General features: G+C 42.2%; 1 protein-coding gene across 11 annotated transcripts in view; it reads left to right on the forward strand.

Annotated features, from left to right (window-relative positions):
• Positions 1-20,650, forward strand: part of CFAP418 (cilia and flagella associated protein 418) — a 102,262-nt gene that overhangs the window by 16,625 nt on the left and 64,987 nt on the right. For 5 of the 11 annotated variants that reach the window (XM_056522444.1, XM_056522446.1, XM_056522448.1 and 2 more), the window contains exon 5: positions 5,944-6,039. In XM_056522444.1, the coding sequence (XP_056378419.1) occupies positions 5,944-6,039 (96 nt within the window). The other 6 variants (XM_056522440.1, XM_056522441.1, XR_008844314.1 and 3 more) reach the window with 5 other exon arrangements.

Below are 20,650 nucleotides of genomic sequence, written 5' to 3' on the forward strand. Positions count from 1 at the left end.
TGAAGGGGAGGAGGAAAAAACGAAAAAGTAAAAATAAAATTGTCTGAGTCCTTAAGGGTTAACCCCTTGGCACTGTCCATTGTATATTTACTGTGCTGCCATAGCGCCTGTAACCTCTTATAGACCTTACAGAAGGATGGGGCTCCCTCTCCTACACATTGGTGGACCACAATAAGATTATGGGTGCTGATAGGGTGCAATGACATCTGAGGGCCTAACAGTAGCCCCCAGGTTTTACTACCTTACTGCTCTTGTTAGGCAAGGTTCACACCTAAAAAGCTTCGGACGGAGCCCAATAGATGGCAATATCTGGGGAGCAGATTTCACTTGAAGAATGAATAAGTACATTCTTTTGGTAGCGGAGTTTCAGCGGAGGAATGTCCGCCACTGAGATTCCATAGTGTGCACCGTACAGTGGAATCCCATGCCAGCAATGGCATTCTGCTGCACCAGAATGTCCAACCAAAAGTCCTAAGTAAGATTCCAGTCGAAAATTCCGTAGAGTGAACATAGCAATAGGCTTTGGCAGAGGGTGGACTAAGGGGATACCTATCTGTGTTATACTGACGGGCATAATACGCTGCAATAAAGAACAATCCCCTGTTGGTATTACAAAAAATAGTTTTAAAAGAGTAAAAAAAAAAAAAATATTAAAAACAAAAACTATAAAAATAATTGAAGCTATCCTACACGATGAGTGCAGTAAAAAAAATATACAACATCATAATTGTTTTTGCTTTTCTGCCTCCACCTGAAAAAATTTATAAACTGCAGGTTGAATGTACCAAGAAAAACTACTGCTTGTCCTGCAAAAAGCATCCCCTCATACATCTGTCAACATCAAATTATTTTTATTTTTTTACCGCATGAACAGAAAAAAGTTTTTTTTTTTTCTCTCTTTTTTTATATTATATGTACCCCTAATAGCTCCCGGCCCTGTAGTCGCCCGTAGTCAGACCCGGAGCGAACACGCTCCGGGGACTGATTACAAACTGGATGCCGCGTGCAAGATCAAGGGCGTCCACAGCTGCGGGACTCCCGCAATCAGGCATCTTATCCCCTATCCTTTGGATAGGGGATAAGATGTGTAAGCACCGGAGAACCCCTTTAACTCTTCATTGCTACCTCATTGATGTCATTGTTAAAAATGTCCCAGTCTTATCACAATGGCAAGGTAACAGTCTTATAAAAAAGCGACTGTCTACAAGGAAATAAACAAGTATAAGAAAATATAAGGCACGAAAAGAAGCCACATTTATCAGTTATCAACATATATTGCACCATTTCACTAATACTGATGCCCCCCGCAACACACCATAAGATTAAGGCAGTGTTTCCCGCCAGGGTGCCTCAAGCTGTTGCAAAACTACAACTGCCAGCATGCCTGGACAGTTAAAGGGTGTCTGGGCTTGCTGGGAGTTGTAGTTTTGGAACAGCTGGTAGCAGCCTGGTTGGGAAACACTGCCCTAAGGCTTTCTGTTTTTCAACTTATGCAGGATTCTAAAAATGAACAGTAGGTGGCGCCATTGATATGTAAGAAGCTTTTCCTACACTATCATAAAGCCAGATGATGGAAAAACAGGCATGAATGACACATGTATTATTTTACAGTATTCTGATGCAGCTTGGCAAAATATTTCATGAATGAACATGAGGTTTTTAGTAGACATGGCTATATGATCCCGCCTGCCACTTTATGCCTAACTCTAAAGCTTTCCCAAGCTCTTAGGTTATATTCACACAATTAACTTAAAATCTGAAAAGGCTGAGCCTCAGAAATAAGTGTAAGTTGTGGAAATCGGTGCCCGCTCACTTTCCGGGGAGGCACAGTGACAGACGCGCCAAATCTATTAGGAGGCGTGCACTTCTTAAAGGGGTACTTCGGTGGTAAATGTTTTTTTTCTTTTTACATTTTTTTTTTTTTTTTTAAACAACTGGTGCCAGAAAGTTAAACAGATATGTAAATGACTTCTATTAAAAAATCTTTACCCTTCCAGTACTTTTTAGCAGCTGTATGCTAGAGAGGGAACTTTCCAGAGCAGCATTGGTTTGCAATGGGGAATTTCTCCTGCTCTGGACAGTTCCTGATACAGGCATCAGGTGTCAGCAGAGAGCACTGTGGACAAGACAAAAAAGAAATTCAAAAATAATAGAATTTCCACTGTAGCATAATACAGTAACATATAGTAACATAGTTCATGAGGTTGAAAAAAGACCAGTCCATCAAGTTCACTCTATATCACTAATAAGTCCCTACTGAGTTGATCCAGAGGAAGGCAGAAAACCCTCATACTAGAGGTAAAAATCCCTTCCGGACTCCAAATATGGCATCAGAATAAATCCCTGAATCAACCTCCTGTCCCTATAGATCTAGTATCCATAACCGGTAATGTTATTACTCTCCAAAAATGCACCAGGCCCCTTTTAAATTACCATTATTAAAATTATGTTCCTGCCTATCTAAATTGTCAGACAAACTATAAACCCTCATATCTCAGGAGAAGGAGGTGTATCAAGAGACTGTGAAAAGGTGCGTGATCAGGGGACCCTCAGCCATATAATGATAGTAACATCCCATATTTAGGGGTTGGTCGCAGGTCTTCTTTAATTATTATTATTTTTTTTTAAAGAAACGTCTTTTAAGAGTATGTTCACATGTACCATATATGCTGCTGATTTTATGCTGTGTAAATCAATATAAATAGCTGAACTCTGCATCAAATCCACAGGATATACAGTGCGAATGGACATACCCTAAGGCTGGGTGCACATATGTACAGCAATCTGGCATAAGTGTCTTGAGGCCTGGTTGTACTGGATCACAAAACAGATAATGCATCATTTTTTTTATTTTTTTATGGCATAATCCCGATGGAAGGTAACTATGCCAGATATTCCAACGTTGTGCCTAGTTTCACCCTGGTGGGCAAAAGATAAGACACCTGATACTACAAATCCAGTTGCTCCTATCCACGACAGCTCTGGATTGACATAAATATGTGTACCCAGCCTAATACTGAAACGGCGTTAATGGAGCAGAAAATCAGATTGGCAGCAATTCCGAAATGCTATTCCCTTCACAGGCTTTTCAAATATTCAGGCTTTGCAAAAGATAACTCAGATACAAGATATCTGTTGGCTTTTCAGGTTGAGGAGAAGTAGGGTAATGTATGTAATAGGAACACATATTGGTAAGAATGGGACCATTGTGCTGCAGTCACAACTTTAGGTTTATTTAATTTTATCTCATTTTATTTCATTTTTATTTTTATATACAGTGGGGGGGAAAAGTATTTAGTCAGCCACCAATTGTGCAAGTTCTCCCTCTTAAACATATGAGTGGCCTGTAATTTTCATCATAGGTATACCTCAACTATGAGAGACATAATGAGAAAGAAATCCATAAAATCACATTGTCTGATTTTTAAAGAATTTATTTGCAAATGATGGTGGTAAATAAGTATATGGTCAATATTTGACAGAGGTCAAACATTTTCTGTAAGTCTTCACAAGGTTTTCACAAACTGTTGCTGGTATTTTGGCCCATTCCTCCATTCAGATCTCCTCTAGAGCAGTGATGTTTTGGGGCTGTCGCTGGGCAACACAGACTTTCAACTCCCTCCAAAGGTTTTCTATGGGGTTGAGATCTGGAGACTGGCTAGGCCACTGCAGGACCTTTTGAAATTCTTCTTACGAAGCCACTCCTTTGTTGCCCAGGCAGTGTGTTTGGGATCATTGTCATGCTGAAAGACCCAGCCACATTTTATCTTTAATGCCCTAGCTGATGAAACAAGGTTTTTACTCAAAATCTTACGATAAATGGCTCTATTCATTCTTTCCTTTACATGGATCAGTCGCCCTGGTCCCTTAGCAGAAAAACAGCCCCAAAGCATGATGTTTCCACCCCCATGCTTCACAGTAGGTATGGTATTCTTTGGATGCAACTCAGCATTCTTTCTCCCCCAAACACAAGTTGAGTTTTTACCAAAAAGTTCTACTTTGGTTTCATCTGACCAAATGACATTCTTCCAATCCTCTTCTGAATCATCCAAGTGCTCTCTAGCAAACTTCAGACGGGCCTAGACATGTACTGGCTTAAGCAGGGGGACACATCTGGCACTGCATGATATGAGTCCCTGGTGGCAGAGTGTGTTACTGATGGTAGCCTTTGTTACTTTGGTCCCAGCTCTCTGCAGGTCATTCACTAGGTTCTCCCGTGTGGTTCTGGGATTTTTGCTCACCGTTCTTGTGATCATTTGACACCACGGGCTGAGATCTTGCGTGGAGCCCCAGGTCGAGGGAGATTATCAGTGGTCTTGTATGTCTTCCATTTTCTAATTATTGCTCCCACAGTAGATTTCTTCACACCAAGCTGCTTGCCTATTGCAGATTCAGTCTTCCCAGCCTGGTGCAGGTCTACAATTTTGTTTCTGGTGTCCTTCGACAGCTCTTTGGTCTTGGCCATAGTGGAGTTTGGAGTGTGAAGTTACAGGTCAGTGAGAGACAGAAATCTTGCTTGTTTGTTGGTGACCAAATACTTATTTCCCACCATAATTTGCAAATAAATTCTTTAAAAATCAGACAATGTGATTTTATAGATTTTTTTTTTCTCATTATGTCTTTCATAGTTGAGGTATACCTAGGATGAAAATTACAGGCCTCTCATCTTTTTAAGTGGGAGAACTTGCACAATTGGTGGCTGACTAAATACTTTTCTGCCCCACCGTAAACCTAGAACAAACAATAAGATTGACTTGTTTATAAACATTTATGTTTATTGACATGAAAACAAAATGCTATGAATAAGAACTACTACTATAAGCTAGGCCCCTCCTACAATACTACATTTGTTTTATTCGGGGGGGGGGGGGGGAAAGCAGTAAGTAAGACCTATCCTACTCATGTCAAGACTCAACATTAAAAAGAATAAATTGTACAAAGAAAGAAGGAGAAGAAGAAAAAATGGGGGAGGGGGAGCCGTAGCTTATGTAGTCTGACCTGATCGTGAATAGTGAGTATTACATAAAATGAAGCTTAAATACCGTATTTTTCGCCGTATAAGACGCACTTTTTCTTCCCCAAAATTGGGGGAAAAGTTGGTGCGTCTTATACGGGGAATACACACACCTATCGCGGCGGTCCCTGCGGCCATCAACGGCCGGGACCCGCGGCTAACACAGGACATCACCGATCGCAGTGATGCCCTGTATTAACCCTTCAGATGCGGCGATCAAAGCTGACCGCCACGTCTGAAGGGAAAGTGACACTAACCCGTCTGCTCAGTCAGGCTGTTCGGGACAGTCGCTGTGAAATCGCGGCGTCCCGAACAGCTTACAGGACACCGGGAGGGACCTTACCTGCCTCCTCGATGTCTGCTCCGTGCCGGGATCCCCTGCATGGCCGACACTCTCCTTCGACGTCGTCGTGCACGCCGTCCCGTCATCCAATAGTAGCGGCGTGCGTAGCGACGTGATGACGGCGACATGATGACAGCGACGTAGAGCGTGGATCCCGGGGAAGAAGACATCCGGAGTGTCTGGGACGCGGCGACAGCGATGGAGCGACATCCAGGGCAGCGGTGATGGGTCCGGAGCGGCGGGGACACGTGAGTATTACCTCCTATACCAGTGATCTTCAACCTGCGGACCTCCAGATGTTGCAAAACTACAACTCCCAACATGCCCGGACAGCCAACGGCTGTCCGTGCATGCTGGGAGTTGTAGTTTTGCAACATCTGGAGGTCCGCAGGTTGAAGATCACTGTTGTATTCAGAATCTTTTTTTTTTCTAGATTTTGCACCTTTAAAATTGGGTGCATCTTATATGCCGGTGCGTCCTATAGGGCAAAAAATACGGTAAGTCTTCTCTGTATTTTCTTTGCTTCCTGTAGAACATGTTCTGTAAACCACAGAGACTTCACTCCCTTGTTCTTCCTTTTCTCTAGGGCCTGTGACCAGCTGCGCTGCACTACCTGTGATTTTAACATCGTGATGTTTGATGACTACAAATGGGAAGCATCCTGTGACTACCTCTTCTTCAGGTACATTAGGAAGATTGCGGCACTTAAGCTAAGTGTAATCTAACTGAGACTTACAGAACATTTCCTCTCAGTACCAGACAGATGGCACTAAGCGCCCTAACCTGTATACGCTGTGTATTCTGAAATAACCTTGTTTTGTAGGTGAGTGATATGTCTCACCCCAGGGAAGCCACATAGATTTTATAGCTACACAATTATAACTTCCTTTATGTTAGACCGCCATTACATTTTATTTTAAATACTTTCACTTAAAGTGACCATGAGACTGGAAAGATCTGTATAGAATTCTTCTAAAACTTTGCTGCGATGCTCGGGTCATGCACGGCAGGTCCTGGCTGCTGATAGCAGCCAGGGACCTGCCGGTAATGGCGGACATTCGCGCAATTAACCCCTCAGATGCCGTGATCAATACAGATCATCTGCAGCGGTCACTCAAATGGATGGTCGGATCGCCTGCAGCGCTGCCACGGCGATCCGATCATCCAGAATGGCAGACGGAGGTCCCCTCACCTGCCTCCGCTGCCTTCCATGGGTTTTCTGCTCTGGTCTGAGATCGAGCAGACCAGAGCAGAAGATGACCGATAACACTGATCAGTGCTATGTCCTATGCATAGCACTGAAAAGTATTAGCAATCCAATGATTGCTATAAATAGTCCCCTATTGGGACTATTAAAGTGTAAAAATAAAAGTAAAAAAAATGTGAAAACCCCCTTCCCCAATAAAAACGTAAATTGTCCCATTTTCCCTATTTCACCCCCAAAAAGTGTAAAAAAAATATATATATATTTTATATACATATTTGGTATGGCCGCGTACCTAAATATCCAAACTATTAAAATAAAATATTAATGATACCATACGGTCAACGGCGTGAACGTAAAAAAAAAAAAAAAAAGTCCAAAATAGCTGCTTTTTTTTATAACATTTTATTCAAAAAAATTTTTTTATAAAAAATGTATTCAAAGTTTTATATAAGCAAATATGGTATCAATAAAAATGTACAGATCACGGCGCAGAAAGTGAGCCCTCATACCGCCGCTTATACGGAAAAATGAAAAAGTTATAGGTCTTCAAAATAGGGGGATTTTAAACGTAGTAATTTGGTTAAAAAGTTAGCTATTTTTTAAGCACAACAGTAATAGAAAAGTATGTTATCACCGGTATCATTTTAACCATATTGACCCAAAGAATAAAGAACACACGTCATTTTTACAATAAATTGTACGGCGTGAAAACGAAACCTTCCAAAATTAGCAAAATTGCGTTTTTCGTTTTAATTTCCCCACAAAAATAGTGTTTTTTGGTTGCGCCATACATTTTATGATATAATGAGTGATGTCATTACAAAGGAAAACTGGTCGCGCAAAAAACAAGCTCTCATACTAGTCTGTGGATGAAAATATAAAAGAGTTATGATTTTTAGAAGGCGAGGAGGAAAAAATGAAAACGAGTCCTTAAGGCCAAAATGGGCTGAGTCCTTAAGGGGTTAAAGGATAGGACATCATTGTTAGATCATGGGAGGTTCATCTCCCGGGACCCCTCTGAACAGCTCTTCTCTTCAGCACAGATCTACAAGATTGGCGCTTGTTTAGAGCTCACTTTGGAGCATGTAATAGGGCACTAAGCCAATGGGTTGCAGGTGAGCAAGTCCCACAATAGAGGTATAATAGGGAACTGCAGCATATGTATTTCTCTGTATATAAGCATGAGTTAACCTTTGGTTCACTGCGGTAAGGGTGCGTTCACGCGGCCGTCTGTCCCACGTTTTGTTTCACCGTTTAGGTTCTGTTGCTGCTGCTTGTAAACGGATTGCAAACGGTTGTAAAATAATCCTATTGATGTAAATGGGATTTTTTTTTTACAATCCTTTCACATCCGTTTGCACCCAACTGCGCTCATTTAGTTTAGTTTTTTTTACGGGAGAAAAGACTGTGCATGCAGTATTTTTTTTCCCCCGTCACAAAAACGGAAGAAAAAACGCATACAGTAAATTTAACATTGAAGTCTATGAAAAACAGATGAGCCTTTAATGTCATCTGCTTGCATCCGTTTTTTCAATCCGGTTTTTGGTCTGTGTTTACTTCTGAGCATACTCAGAACAAAATAAAAATAAAAATTTTGGTTTATTAACTGAACAATAACTGATCCAAACAGATAACATCCGTTTGCATCCGTTATTGTCTGTTTTTTTTTGTTTTGTTTCTTTTTTAAGTCCTTTTTTATTTTTGACGGGAGAAGAACGGGACGGGTCTAGACAGCCGTGTGAGCGCAGCCTTACTTCAGAATCTGTATAGAGACACAAGCCAACCGGCACTAAAGAGCTGGAAAATTATATAATATGTAAAGTCCAGGGTCCCGTGATCGGGTGCTCACCAATGATGCAAACGGGTGCGTGGAGGTGCTAACTGTCCAGAAGTACAGCGTAATAATATATAACTGAAAAGAGTAAAGAGTTGCACTCACCACGTCACCACTGGATGTTTTTCAAAGCAGAATTAATTTCATGTTGCAGACAAAGTTACAAGTCGCGCAGTGGAGGGAAGGGGGAGTACAGACAGGGAGCAGCTACGAGTCGTTTCGCAGATAAGACTGCTTGTTCACACAGAATCTGATCCAGTAGCTTTTTCTTGTTATAAATACCCCTTAGAAAAACTTCTCATGGTGTCAGATTGAAGTGCAGCATACAGCTCTTGGTATTGTTTTGGGTCCAGAGCAATATCTCAGTGACAGATATATTGAAGAAACTACAGCTTCACTACAAGAAGGTAGATATCTAGCCTGTCCGCCATGACAATGCAAGTTAGAAATGGAAATTCCCCCTCCCATTCAGGTTTGTGTTACTCTTTATAATATTTTGTGTAAAAAAAATATTAAATACATTTGCTATTATTTAGATTCACTCACTGCCTTTAACCCCTTAAGGACATGCGCCGTAAATGTACGGTGCTGCAAAGAAGTACTTAGCGCACAGCGCCGTACATTTACGGCACAGCTTTCCTGGATCACTGCATCTACGGATGTTATGACTGCTGATATCTATCCCGGCATATTGCCCAGGGGGGTCCTGAGACCCCCCATGTCGGAGATCACCGCAAATCGCCGGTCAATTCAGACCGGCGATTTGCGACTCTTCCGGGTCAATCGAGTCTCTGATGACCCGGTGACCCAGAAAAAAGGGGTGAATGAGGCTGTCCGAGACAGCCCCATTCACCCTTACCCAGCAGGAGTGAGGTGGCAAGGGTGCCGCCTCACGATCACATGATTGATTGGTCGGAACGACCAATCATTAACGACCCTGCTGGGCGGCGATCGGGACGGCAATCGGGTCCGGCGGGGGTCCCCTCGGGATCGGTGGCGGCGACAGGAGCAGCAGGATATGAGGCCTGTTCACCTCCTGCTGTTGCTTAGCAACAACTCGCAGCATGCACAGCCAAAGGGCATGCTGGGAGTTGTAGTTTTGCAAGAGCTGGAGTTCCAACTACAACTCCCAGCATGCCCTTTGGTAGTCTGTCCATGCTGAGGGTTGTAGTTATGCAACAGCTGGAGGCACATTTTTTCTATGAAAAAGTGTGCATCCAACTGTTGCATAACTACAACTCCCAACATGCACAGACTACCAAAGGGCATGCTGGGAGTTGTAGCAGTGTGCCTCCAGCTGTTGCAAAAGTACAACTCTCAGCATGCCCTTTGACTGTAAATGCAGGCTGATTGTTGCAGTTTTGCAACAGCTGGAGACACATTGGTTGTGAAACAGAGTTTGTTACCTAACTCAGTGTTTTGCAACGAGTGTGCCTCCAGCTGTTGCAAAAATACAACTCACAGCATACACTGAGAGACTGTACATGCTGGGAGTTCTAGTTTTGCAACAGCTGGAGGCACGCTGGTTGCGAAACACTGAGTTAAGTAACAAACTCTGTGTTTCGCAACAAATGTGCCTCCAGCTATTGCATAACTACAACTCCCAGCATGTATGTCAGTCAGTGCATGCTGGGAGTTGTAGTTTTGCAACAGCTGGAGGTTTGCACTTGACATCCACATGTGGTGCCAGAATGTTAAACAGATTTGTAAATTCCTTCTACTAAAAAATCTTAATCCTTCCAGTACTTATCAGCTACTGTTATGATTCACATGAAGTTGCTGACACCTCTGTCCATTTAAGGAACTGTCCAGAGCAGGATATGTTTTCTATGGGGATTTGCTACTAGTCTGGACAGTCCCTAAAATGGACAGAGGTGTCAGCAGAGAGCACTGTGATCAGACAGAAATGAAATTCAAAAAGAAAAGAACTTCCTGTGGATCACACAGCAGCTGATGAGTACTGGAAGGATTAAGATTTTTAAATAGAAGTAATTTACAAATCTGTTTAACTTTCTGGCACCAGTTGATTTAAAAAAAAAAAATGTTTTCTACCGGAGTACCCCTTTAATGCTTGGTATTATTACAGGAACAGTATGCCAGAGCACAGCAAACTACAGACCAAGATGGTAAGGAAGAAGGGGGCACGAGCCTACGCCTGTCAGTGCAGCTGGAGGTCCATCCAGCAAATAACCGATCTCTCCTCAGAGCCGCAGCTGCGGTGGGTGTGCGGCAAGCATTCAGATTGAAGACTGGTTGGACCATAAAAGTGTTGGAATGTCTATATCAGTGGTCTCAAACTGTGGCCCTCCAGATGTTGCAAAACTTCAACTCCCAGCATGCCCGGACAGCCAACGGCTGTCCGGGCATGCTGGGAGTTGAAGTTTTGCAACATCTGGAGGGCCACAGTTTGGGACCACTGGTCTATAGTGATACATACGAAGGTAACTGTAGGTATTATAAATTCCATTTTACAACTCAGGACAGCCCCTTCCTGTGAGGGTGCATATGAATATCATACCGAACGACTCAAGAATGGCTGCAAAGAGCGTCACTCATCCTTAAAGGGGTACTCCGGCGGAAAACAATTTTTTTCATATCAACTGGTTCCAGAAAGATGAACAGATTTGTAAATAAATTACCTCTTTTTAAAAATCTTAATCCTTCTAGTACTTAACAGCTGCTCTGTATGATCCAGAGGAATTTGTGTAGTTCTTTCCAGTCTGACTACAGTGCTCTCTGCTGCCACCTCTCTGCGTGTCAGGAACTGTCCAGAGCAGGAGAAAATCCTCATAGCAAACCTCTCCTGCTCTGGACAGTTCCTGACATGGACAGAGGTGTCAGCAGAGAGCAATGTGGTCAGACTGGAAAGAACTACTCAACTTCCTCTGGAGCATACAGCAGCTGATAAGTACTGGAAGGGTTACGATTTTTAAATAAAATTAATCTGTTTAACTTTCTGGCACCAGGTGATTTAAAAAAAAAAAAGTTTTCCACCGGAGTACCCCTTTAAGGATGTTTTTTACATTTTCCCTGCTACAGTGAGAGACAAATATTGGGGTCCAGCAGCTGGGACCCAAACATTCAGCTATTGTTATGAGAAATGCCTCATAAAAAGGGGTTTGTTCTGGATATACGTCTCCACAACAATAAAGGATTATCACGTGACAATTTATACGTTTGTTGCAACTTGAAGTGAAAGGGCGGCCTGTATGACAAGTTTAACCTCTCGTACCATGGTGATAATTTCTCTTGGCTCCGCTTATAAGATGGATCATGTGTTGCAATATTTTGACTGCTTAGTCACGTCCTCCCTTTTTCTTTAGAAATGCCTGCCAGTACTTAAAGGGGTACTCCGGTGGAATTTTTTTTTTTTTTTTTTAAGTCAACTGATGCCAGAAAGTTAAACAGATTTGTCATTTACTTCTATTAAAAATCTTAACCCTTCCAGTATTTTTTAGCAGCTGTATGCTACAGAGGAAATTATTTTCTTTTGGAATTTATCTTTTGTCTTGTCCACAGTGCTCTCTGCTGACACCTGATGCCCGTATCAAGAACTGTCCAGAGCAGGAGAAAATCCCCATAGCAAACCTATGCTGCTCTGGACAGTTCCTGATATGGGCATCAGGTGTCAGCAGAGAGCACTGTGGACAAGACAAAAAAGAAATTCCAAAAGAAAATAATTTCCTCTGTAGCATACAGCTGCTAAAAAATACTGGAAGGGTAATATTTTTTAATAGAAGTCATTTACAAATCTGTTTAACTTTCTGGCCCCTGTTGATTTAAAAAAAGAATATGTTTTCCTCCTTTAATAAGATACCACAAAGCATTTATAAATGTCGCACCATATTTCTGGCATCTATATGCTTTATTTCCGGTAAGCAACAGTTGACGCCCATGACTCTGATGCTTATTAGTGGAGAAGATAATTTGTAGGAAAACTCTAATGGTGATTTCCCATTTTCTGCCTTATTTTCTGCAGTTTTTGAAGCCAAAGCCAGAAATGGATCATAAAAGGAGGACATATATACCATATATATATATATATATATTATTTTTTTTTTTTTTTTTATCCATTCTTGGCTTTGGTATTAAAAACTGTGTTTAAAAACCTAAATGTGTGAACTCGCCCTTAAAAAATGTATATGTGTGTTTGAAACCTTTAAAAGGCCCTAAGTGTTTTAAAGGAGATCTGCAGCAAGAATTAATTTATCCCCTATCCACAGGATAGGAGATAAGTAGCTGATTGCAGGGGTCCAACCATTGGAGCCACCCGCGATCACCGAGACGAGACCCAGCGCTCTATTTATTTGTATGGGAGTGCCGAAACGACCTGAGTACAGCTTATTGGTGCTCTCTTAGAAATGAATGGAGCTTGTGCCGTCTACTGGTAGATGACACATGCTTCTCACTGAAAATGCCGGGGTCCAGTCCTGGAGGTCGCAGGGGGCCCCAGCGGTCAGCTACATTTTCCGTATCCTGTGGATAGGGGATAAGTGAATTTTTGTCAGAGTACTCCTTTAAAATAACAAACTGACTGATATCAACCTCTGAGATCAAATGCTGATTTCTCATTCAGCATCATGTTATACTTGAGGACCAGACGTGACGGGACCACCAGTTATTGTTTACAGTCTGTACTTATGGCATCACCGCAGGCAGGGCAACGCCGCAATATTATGTCAAGTGACGGCAGTCTGGCCATCTAGCCCCAAGTCCATCCATAACAGAAGACATTTCAATTGTATGCCTATAGACCGATCAGATTGTATGCCTATAGACCGATCAGATTGTATGCCTATAGACCGATCAGATTGTATGCCTATAGACCGATCAGATTGTATGCCTATAGACCGATCAGATTGTATGCCTATAGACCGATCAGATTGTATGCCTATAGACCGATCAGATTGTATGCCTATAGACCGATCAGATTGTATGCCTATAGACCGATCAGATTGTATGCCTATAGACCTATCAGATTGTATGCCTATAGACCTATCAGATTGTATGCCTATAGACCTATCAGATTGTATGCCTATAGACCTATCAGATTGTATGCCTATAGACCGATCAGATTGTATGCGTACAAGTGTTTCTCAACCACATTGACCTGTAGGGTTATTCAAGCAGGACAGAAATGCTGCAGATTTATTGCATATTATAGCTTCCCTATTGAAGTTAAATGGGAAAATCTCCAGTAAATCTGCATTGTTTTAGTCCTGTGTGAGCATACCCTCAATTTATATTCATTTTTATTTTGACAAAAATGCAGGTTCACAAAGAGAAAGTGGTGGTCAGCTCACTCAGGACGACCAACCATGACCCGGACAGGTGCGGACCTCGCCGAAGACAAGATAGAAGAAAAAAAATGGAAGTCCAGCAGATCAAAGCAGATCATACGGTTTATTGTATCAAAGCATGCAGAACAACAATGATGCATGGTGGTGACACCGGCCGAAACGCGTCACCACCATGCATCATTGTTGTTTTGCATGCTTGATACAGTAAACCGCATGATCTGCTTTGATTACATCGCGCTGGACTTCCATTTTTCCTTCTAAAAATGTAGGTTATTATATACCAAATATGTGTATATTATTTAGTGTTTTGGACCCCTTGAGTTATGGTGCCATACTCCTATATTTTTATTTATACATACACACATATATATATATATATATATATATATATATATAGCAACAGAAGAATACAGCAGCACACTGCTAGCACAAAGATATAGATAAAACATGAGTATATAGATACAACATGAAAAGCTATACAACTATGGTGAAAATATTAAATATAAATGAAAATATAAAATTATGAAGTTATGAAATAGTGAGGTACTTAGCTTCCAATTTGGCGGCCAAATAGCTTGGACCGTCCCACCATAGCTGTATAGCTTTTCATGTTGTATCTATATACTCATGTTTTATCTATATCTTTGTGCTAGCAGTGTGCTGCTGTATTCTTCTGTTGCTGTATATTTAGCCCAGCAGCCTGCACCTGTAAGCCAGGTCTATATAATAGTTTGGAATCAATAGTGCTGGCTGACGTATCCTTTTATCTGTATTGTACATACATAGTTACATAGTTAGTACGGTCGAAAAAAGACATATGTCCATCAAGTTCAACCAGGGAATTAAGGGGTAGGGGTGTGGCGCGATATTGGGGAAGGGATGGGATTTTATATTTCTTCATAAGCATTAATGTTATTTTGTTCCATGAATGTATCTAATCCTGTTTTAAAGCTGTTAATTGTTCCTGCTGTGACCAGTTCCTTAGGTAGACCGTTCCATAAATTCACAGTCCTCACGGTAAAGAAGGCGTGTCGCCCCTTTAGACTAAACTTTTTCTTCTCCAGACGGAGGGAGTGCCCCCTCGTCCTTTGGGGGGGTTTAACCTGGAACAGTTTTTCTCCATATTTTTTGTATGGGCCATTTATATACTTATATACGTTTATCATATCCCCCCTTAAACGTCTCTTCTCAAGACTAAACAATTGTAACTCCTTTAATCGCTCCTCATAGCTAAGATGTTCCATGCCCCATATTAGTTTAGTCGCACGTCTCTGCACCCTTTCCAACTCCGCAGTGTCCCTTTTATGGACAGGTGCCCAAAACTGAACAGCATATTCCAGGTGAGGCCGTACCAATGCTTTATAAAGGGGGAGTATTATGTCCCTGTCCCTTGAGTCCATGCCTCTTTTGATACATGACAATATCCTGCTGGCTTTGGAAGCAGCAGCCTGACATTGCATGCTATTCTGTAGTCTGTGATCTACAAGTACACCCAGATCCTTCTCTACCAGTGACTATGCCAGTTTAATCCCCCCTAAGACATACAATGCATGCATGCATGTTATTAGTACCCAGATGCATAACTTTACATTTATCCACATTGAACCTCATTTGCCAAGTGAATGCCCAGACACTTAGTCTATCCAAGTCATCTTGTAACTTATGCACATCCTCTATAGACTGTACCGTGCTACAAAGCTTGGTGTCATCTACAAAGATAGAAACAGAGCTGTTAATACCATCCTCTATATCATTGATAAATAAATTAAACAGCAGCGGGCCCAGTACTGAACCTTGGGGTACACCACTAATAACCGGGGACCAATCAGAGTACGAATCATTGACCACCACTCTCTGGGTACGATCCATGAGCCAGTGTTCAATCCAGTTACAAACTAAAGTTTCCAAGCCCAAGGACCTTAACTTACCTGTCAGATGTCTATGAGGGACAGTATCAAACGCTTTAGCAAAATCCAGAAACACTATATCCACAGCCATTCCTCTGTCAAGGCTTCTACTCACCTCTTCATAAAAGCAAATTAGATTGGTTTGACAACTTCTATCCTTAGTAAACCCATGCTGGCTATCACTTATAATACAATTATCCCCTATGTATTCCTGTATGTAATCCCTTATAAGTCCTTCAAACAATTTACCCACAATGCACGTTAGACTTACCGGTCTATAGTTTCCTGGGGAAGACCTAGAGCCCTTCTTGAAGATTGGTACCACATTCGCCTTGCGCCAGTCCCTTGGCACAATACCAGACACCAGAGAATCTCTAAATATCATGAACAGGGGTACAGATATTACTGAACTTACCTCTCTAAGAACTCTTGGGTGTAGTCCATCCGGCCCAGGGGATTTGCTTACATTTATATCACTTAACTTACCTTGTACCATCTCTACATTAAGCCAGTTCAATACATTATATGATGTGTTACCAGCACTGACCTGGCCAATGTCAGCTCCTTCTTCCATAGTGTATACAGAACTAAAGAACCCATTCAGTAGCTCCGCCTTATCTTGATCGCCCGTGACAACCTCCCCATTATCGTTATTAAGGGGTCCTACATGCTCTGTCCTTGGTTTTTTTGCATTTATATATCTAAAAAAATATTTAGGATTAGTTTTGCTTTCTTTGGCCACCTGTCTCTCGTTTTGAATTTTTGCTGTTTTTATTACATTTTTACAGATTTTATTAAGCTCTTTGTACTGTTTAAATGTTATAGCTGACCCATCAGATTTGTATTTTTTGAAGGCTATTTTTTTGTTGTTTATTGCTCTTTTAACATCATTTGTCAGCCATGTAGGATTTAGTTTTAATCGTTTATATTTGTTCCCCTTTGGTATATATTTAGCTGTATAGTTATTTACAGTTGATTTAAAGATGTCCCATTTACCTTCTGTATCAGTATTTGAGAACACCTCCCCCCAGTCTATGTCCTGTAGTGCAGCCCTCAGCCCAGGGAAATTTGCCTTTTTAAAGTTATATGTTTTTGCCTTCCCCGCCTGTCTTTGTTTTCTACATTTTAAGTCAAAAGTAACTATATTGTGGTCGCTATTACCAAGGTTTTCCCGCACAGTTACATTACCAACCAGCTCTGCGTTGTTGGAAATGATCAGATCCAACAAGGCATCACTTCTTGTTGGGTCCTCCACAAACTGGCCCATAAAATTATCCTGCAATAAATTTAGGAATTGTCGCCCCTTTGTAGTTTTAGCCAACCCCGGACCCCAATCTATATCTGGATAGTTAAAATCTCCCATTATTACCACTGTACCTGCCCGGGCGGCCCTCTCTATTTGTTTATACAGCCGACCTTCTATCTCTTCAGTGATATTAGGGGGTCTGTAGATAACACCAAATATTCTTTTTTCAGTATTTCCCTCCTTTTGTAATTCTACCCACAGTGATTCCACCTCCTCAGAATCATCACACACTATGGCATCGTTCACACTGACTTTCATACCACTTCTTACATACAGACAGACTCCACCACCTTTTCTGTTCATTCTATCCTTGCGAAACAATGTAAACCCCTGCAGATTGACAGCCCAGTCATGCGAGGAGTCCAGCCATGTCTCAGTGACCCCAACTATATCAATATGTTCCTCCAGTATCAAGGCCTCAAGCTCCCCAATTTTATTTGCTAGGCTTCTGGCATTTGTGAACATACACTTTACATTTCCATCCTTTATGTTATTGGGGTTAATGGGATTCAAGGGTGTAAGTTTTATTTTCCTATGAAGCCTATTCCTATTAACTATTCTAACCCCTCCCTCCGCTCCACCCCCAGGTACATTTATAATTCCCACCTCTCTATCTACACTATCTTCCCCCTCTTTGCTGTAGGTTCCCTCCCCCCAAGTCCCTAGTTTAAACACTCCTCCACCCTTCTAGCCATCTTCTCCCCAAGCAAAGCTGCACCCTCCCCATTGAGGTGCAGCCCGTCCCTACGGTAAAGCCGGTAACCGACAGCGAAGTCAGCCCAGTTCTCCATGAACCCAAACCCTTCCTTCCTACACCAGCTTCTGAGCCACTTGTTTACCTCCCTGATCTCCCGCTGCCTCTCTGGTGTGGCTCGTGGTACTGGTAGTATTTCAGAAAATACTACCTTGGAGGTCCTTGCCTTAAGCTTGCGGCCTAAGTCCCTGAAATCATTTTTAAGGACACTCCACCTACCTCTTACTTTGTCATTGGTGCCAATATGTACCATGACTGCTGGGTCCTCTCCAGCCCCGCCCAGCAACCTGTCAACCCGATCCGCGATGTGCCGAACTCGTGTGCCAGGCAGACAACACACTGTTCGGCGATCCCGGTCTTTATGACAGATTGCCCTGTCTGTCCCCCTAATAATTGAGTCCCCCACCACTAGTACCTGTCTGGCCTGCCCTGTACTCCTCCCTCCCTCCTTACTGGAGCAGACACCCCTCTGGCGGTCAGAGGCGGTATCCTGCTGCAGTTCTGCTAGCTCTGTAATGGCATCCCCCTCATCTGCCAAGCGGGCAAACTTGTTGGGGTGTGCCAGTTCAGGACTAGCCTCCCTGACACTTTTTCCCCTACCCCTCTTTCTAACTGTAACCCAGCTAACTGCCTGACTGTCCTGCAACTCCGTCCCACTGTCCTCCCCCACCTCTATTCCCGAGAGTGCCTGCTCAGTGAGCAGGAGACTCCTCTCCATGTTGTTAATGCTTCTCATTGTTGCCAGTCGCCCCTCTAGATGTAGGATCTGGGCTTCCAAACGGACAACTAGCACACATCTCGCACAACAATATGCACCCTCAAACTGTTGTTCAAGGATTGCATACATTGAACAGGATGTACATTGGACTGCATTTTCCAACATGGAGGCCATCTAGTTATAGGGATTTCACAAATGTATAGGAAAAAACAGACAGTCAAAATTACACTTAAAATTTTTTGTAGACCTTGTGGGTTCAGAAATTAACACTCACAGCGATCTCAACCTCCTGCTTTCAAACTCCTGTTTTTGTAACTCCTCTTTCACGCCCCCTCTTACACAGCAACACTCAGAAGAGCAAGCTCTCAATAAGAGTCCCAAGCTAAGATTTATGGCTACCTCCATGTTGGCTCTTGCACCCCACCCACCTGTATCAGGTGTAAATAAGGTGTCTCGGATGTTTCAGATCCTGCAATGCCTGCTGAACTGATCACACAGAGGCATATTCATAGTGTAGGGTCCGTCCCATATGAGGTCACCTTATCGCGGTGGGACGGTCCAAGCTATTTGGCCGCCAAATTGCAAGCTAAGCACCTCACTTTCATAATTTTATATTTTCATTTATTACACCATAGCTGTATAGCTTTTCAAGTTTTATCTATATCTTTGTGCTAGCAGTGTGCTGCTGTATTCTCCGGTTGCTGTATATCTAGCCCAGCAGCTTGCACCTGTAAGCCAGGTCCATATAATAGTTTGGAATCAATAGTGCTGGCTGACGTATCCTTTTGTCTATATATATATATATATATATATATATATATATATATATATATATATATATTATACACAGAGAAGTCAGCACACGAACCTTCAACACATCTGCAAGTGTCCAACCAGTTTGCCAATGCTGTATTCAATGTATTCCGTTCCAAATGAGAACACCGCAAAAGGTGACTGTATTCAGGATGAAAAAAGTAGCTAAAAATGTATTGCACACTAGCAAATATGTCCGACGTTTCGGCCTGGTGGCCGCTTGAGAAAGGCCACCAGGCCGAAACGTTGCATATATTTGCTATTGGTGTAATACATTTTTAGCTACTTTTTTCATCCAGAATACAGTCACCCTTTGCTGTGTTCTCATTTGGAATGGTGTGGGTGTGTGTATATATATATATATATATATATATATATATATATATATATAATGTGTGTGTGTGTGTGTGTGTGATATATATATATATATATATATATGTCTGTGCCACTGGAAAGTCAATTTAACAGTAATTAGATAAAGATATACATGCATACATCGGTCCCTTTGTCTGCATGTATGACACGCTCCTTTACGCAGCCCCACAGTATCTCTGCATACCTTCAATTTAATACAGAAGATGTTTCTGTTTCTCTTATGCAACAGATAGAAAATGCCACAGTCATTTCCTCTTATCAGTTGCTATCGTATGAACATGTTCTTCTTTAGAAACAGTGCTTATAGGAGGGAAGATCTTCATAATAAGGTGTCATAAGCAGAAGAGCAGCATATGGTGTGCCTGTGGCTCCGTAATTGAGAGCCAAAGGGAGTCCTGGTGCTTCCATACTCTGTGCACATGGCCCTGTCGTCTGTATGAGTCTATACCAAGGTGCCTCCAACTGTTGCAAAACTACAACTCCCAGGATGCCCGGACAGCCAGCGGCTGTCCGGGCATCCTGGGAGTTGTAGTTTTGCAACAGCTGGAGGCACTCTGGTTGGGAAACACTGGTCCATAGGCATAAAATCGAAGTGCCTTTTGATATGGATAGACTTAGGGCTAGATGGCTTATTGCGGTCACTTGACATAATACTGCAGCATTGCCCTGCTAATATCACAACTATAATGGAAGTGGATGTGCAGAAATCCAACAGGTTTGGATTATAAATAGAGAAGAGCGAACTTACAGTAAATTCGATTCGTCACGAACTTCTCGTCAAAAAGAAAAGAATTTCCTCTGTAGCATACAGCTGCTAATACGTACGGGAAGGATTACGTTTTTAAATAGAAGTAATTTACAAATCTGTTTAACTTTCTGGCACCAGTTCATATAAAAAAATATATATAAATGTTTTCCACCAGAGTGCCCCTTTAACAACGTATCCCCTATGCACAGTATGGGGGATAAGTGTCTGATCGGGGGGGGGGGGGGTTTGTTGGGGGGACAGACTGCTGGGGCCCCCGCGGTCTCCTGCCTGCCGCCCCGGCTGTCCTATATGGAGGGATTGCGTCGGCCAC

The sequence above is a fragment of the Hyla sarda genome, chromosome 5 (genome assembly GCF_029499605.1).
Source record: "Hyla sarda isolate aHylSar1 chromosome 5, aHylSar1.hap1, whole genome shotgun sequence".
Lineage (NCBI taxonomy): Eukaryota > Metazoa > Chordata > Amphibia > Anura > Hylidae > Hyla > Hyla sarda.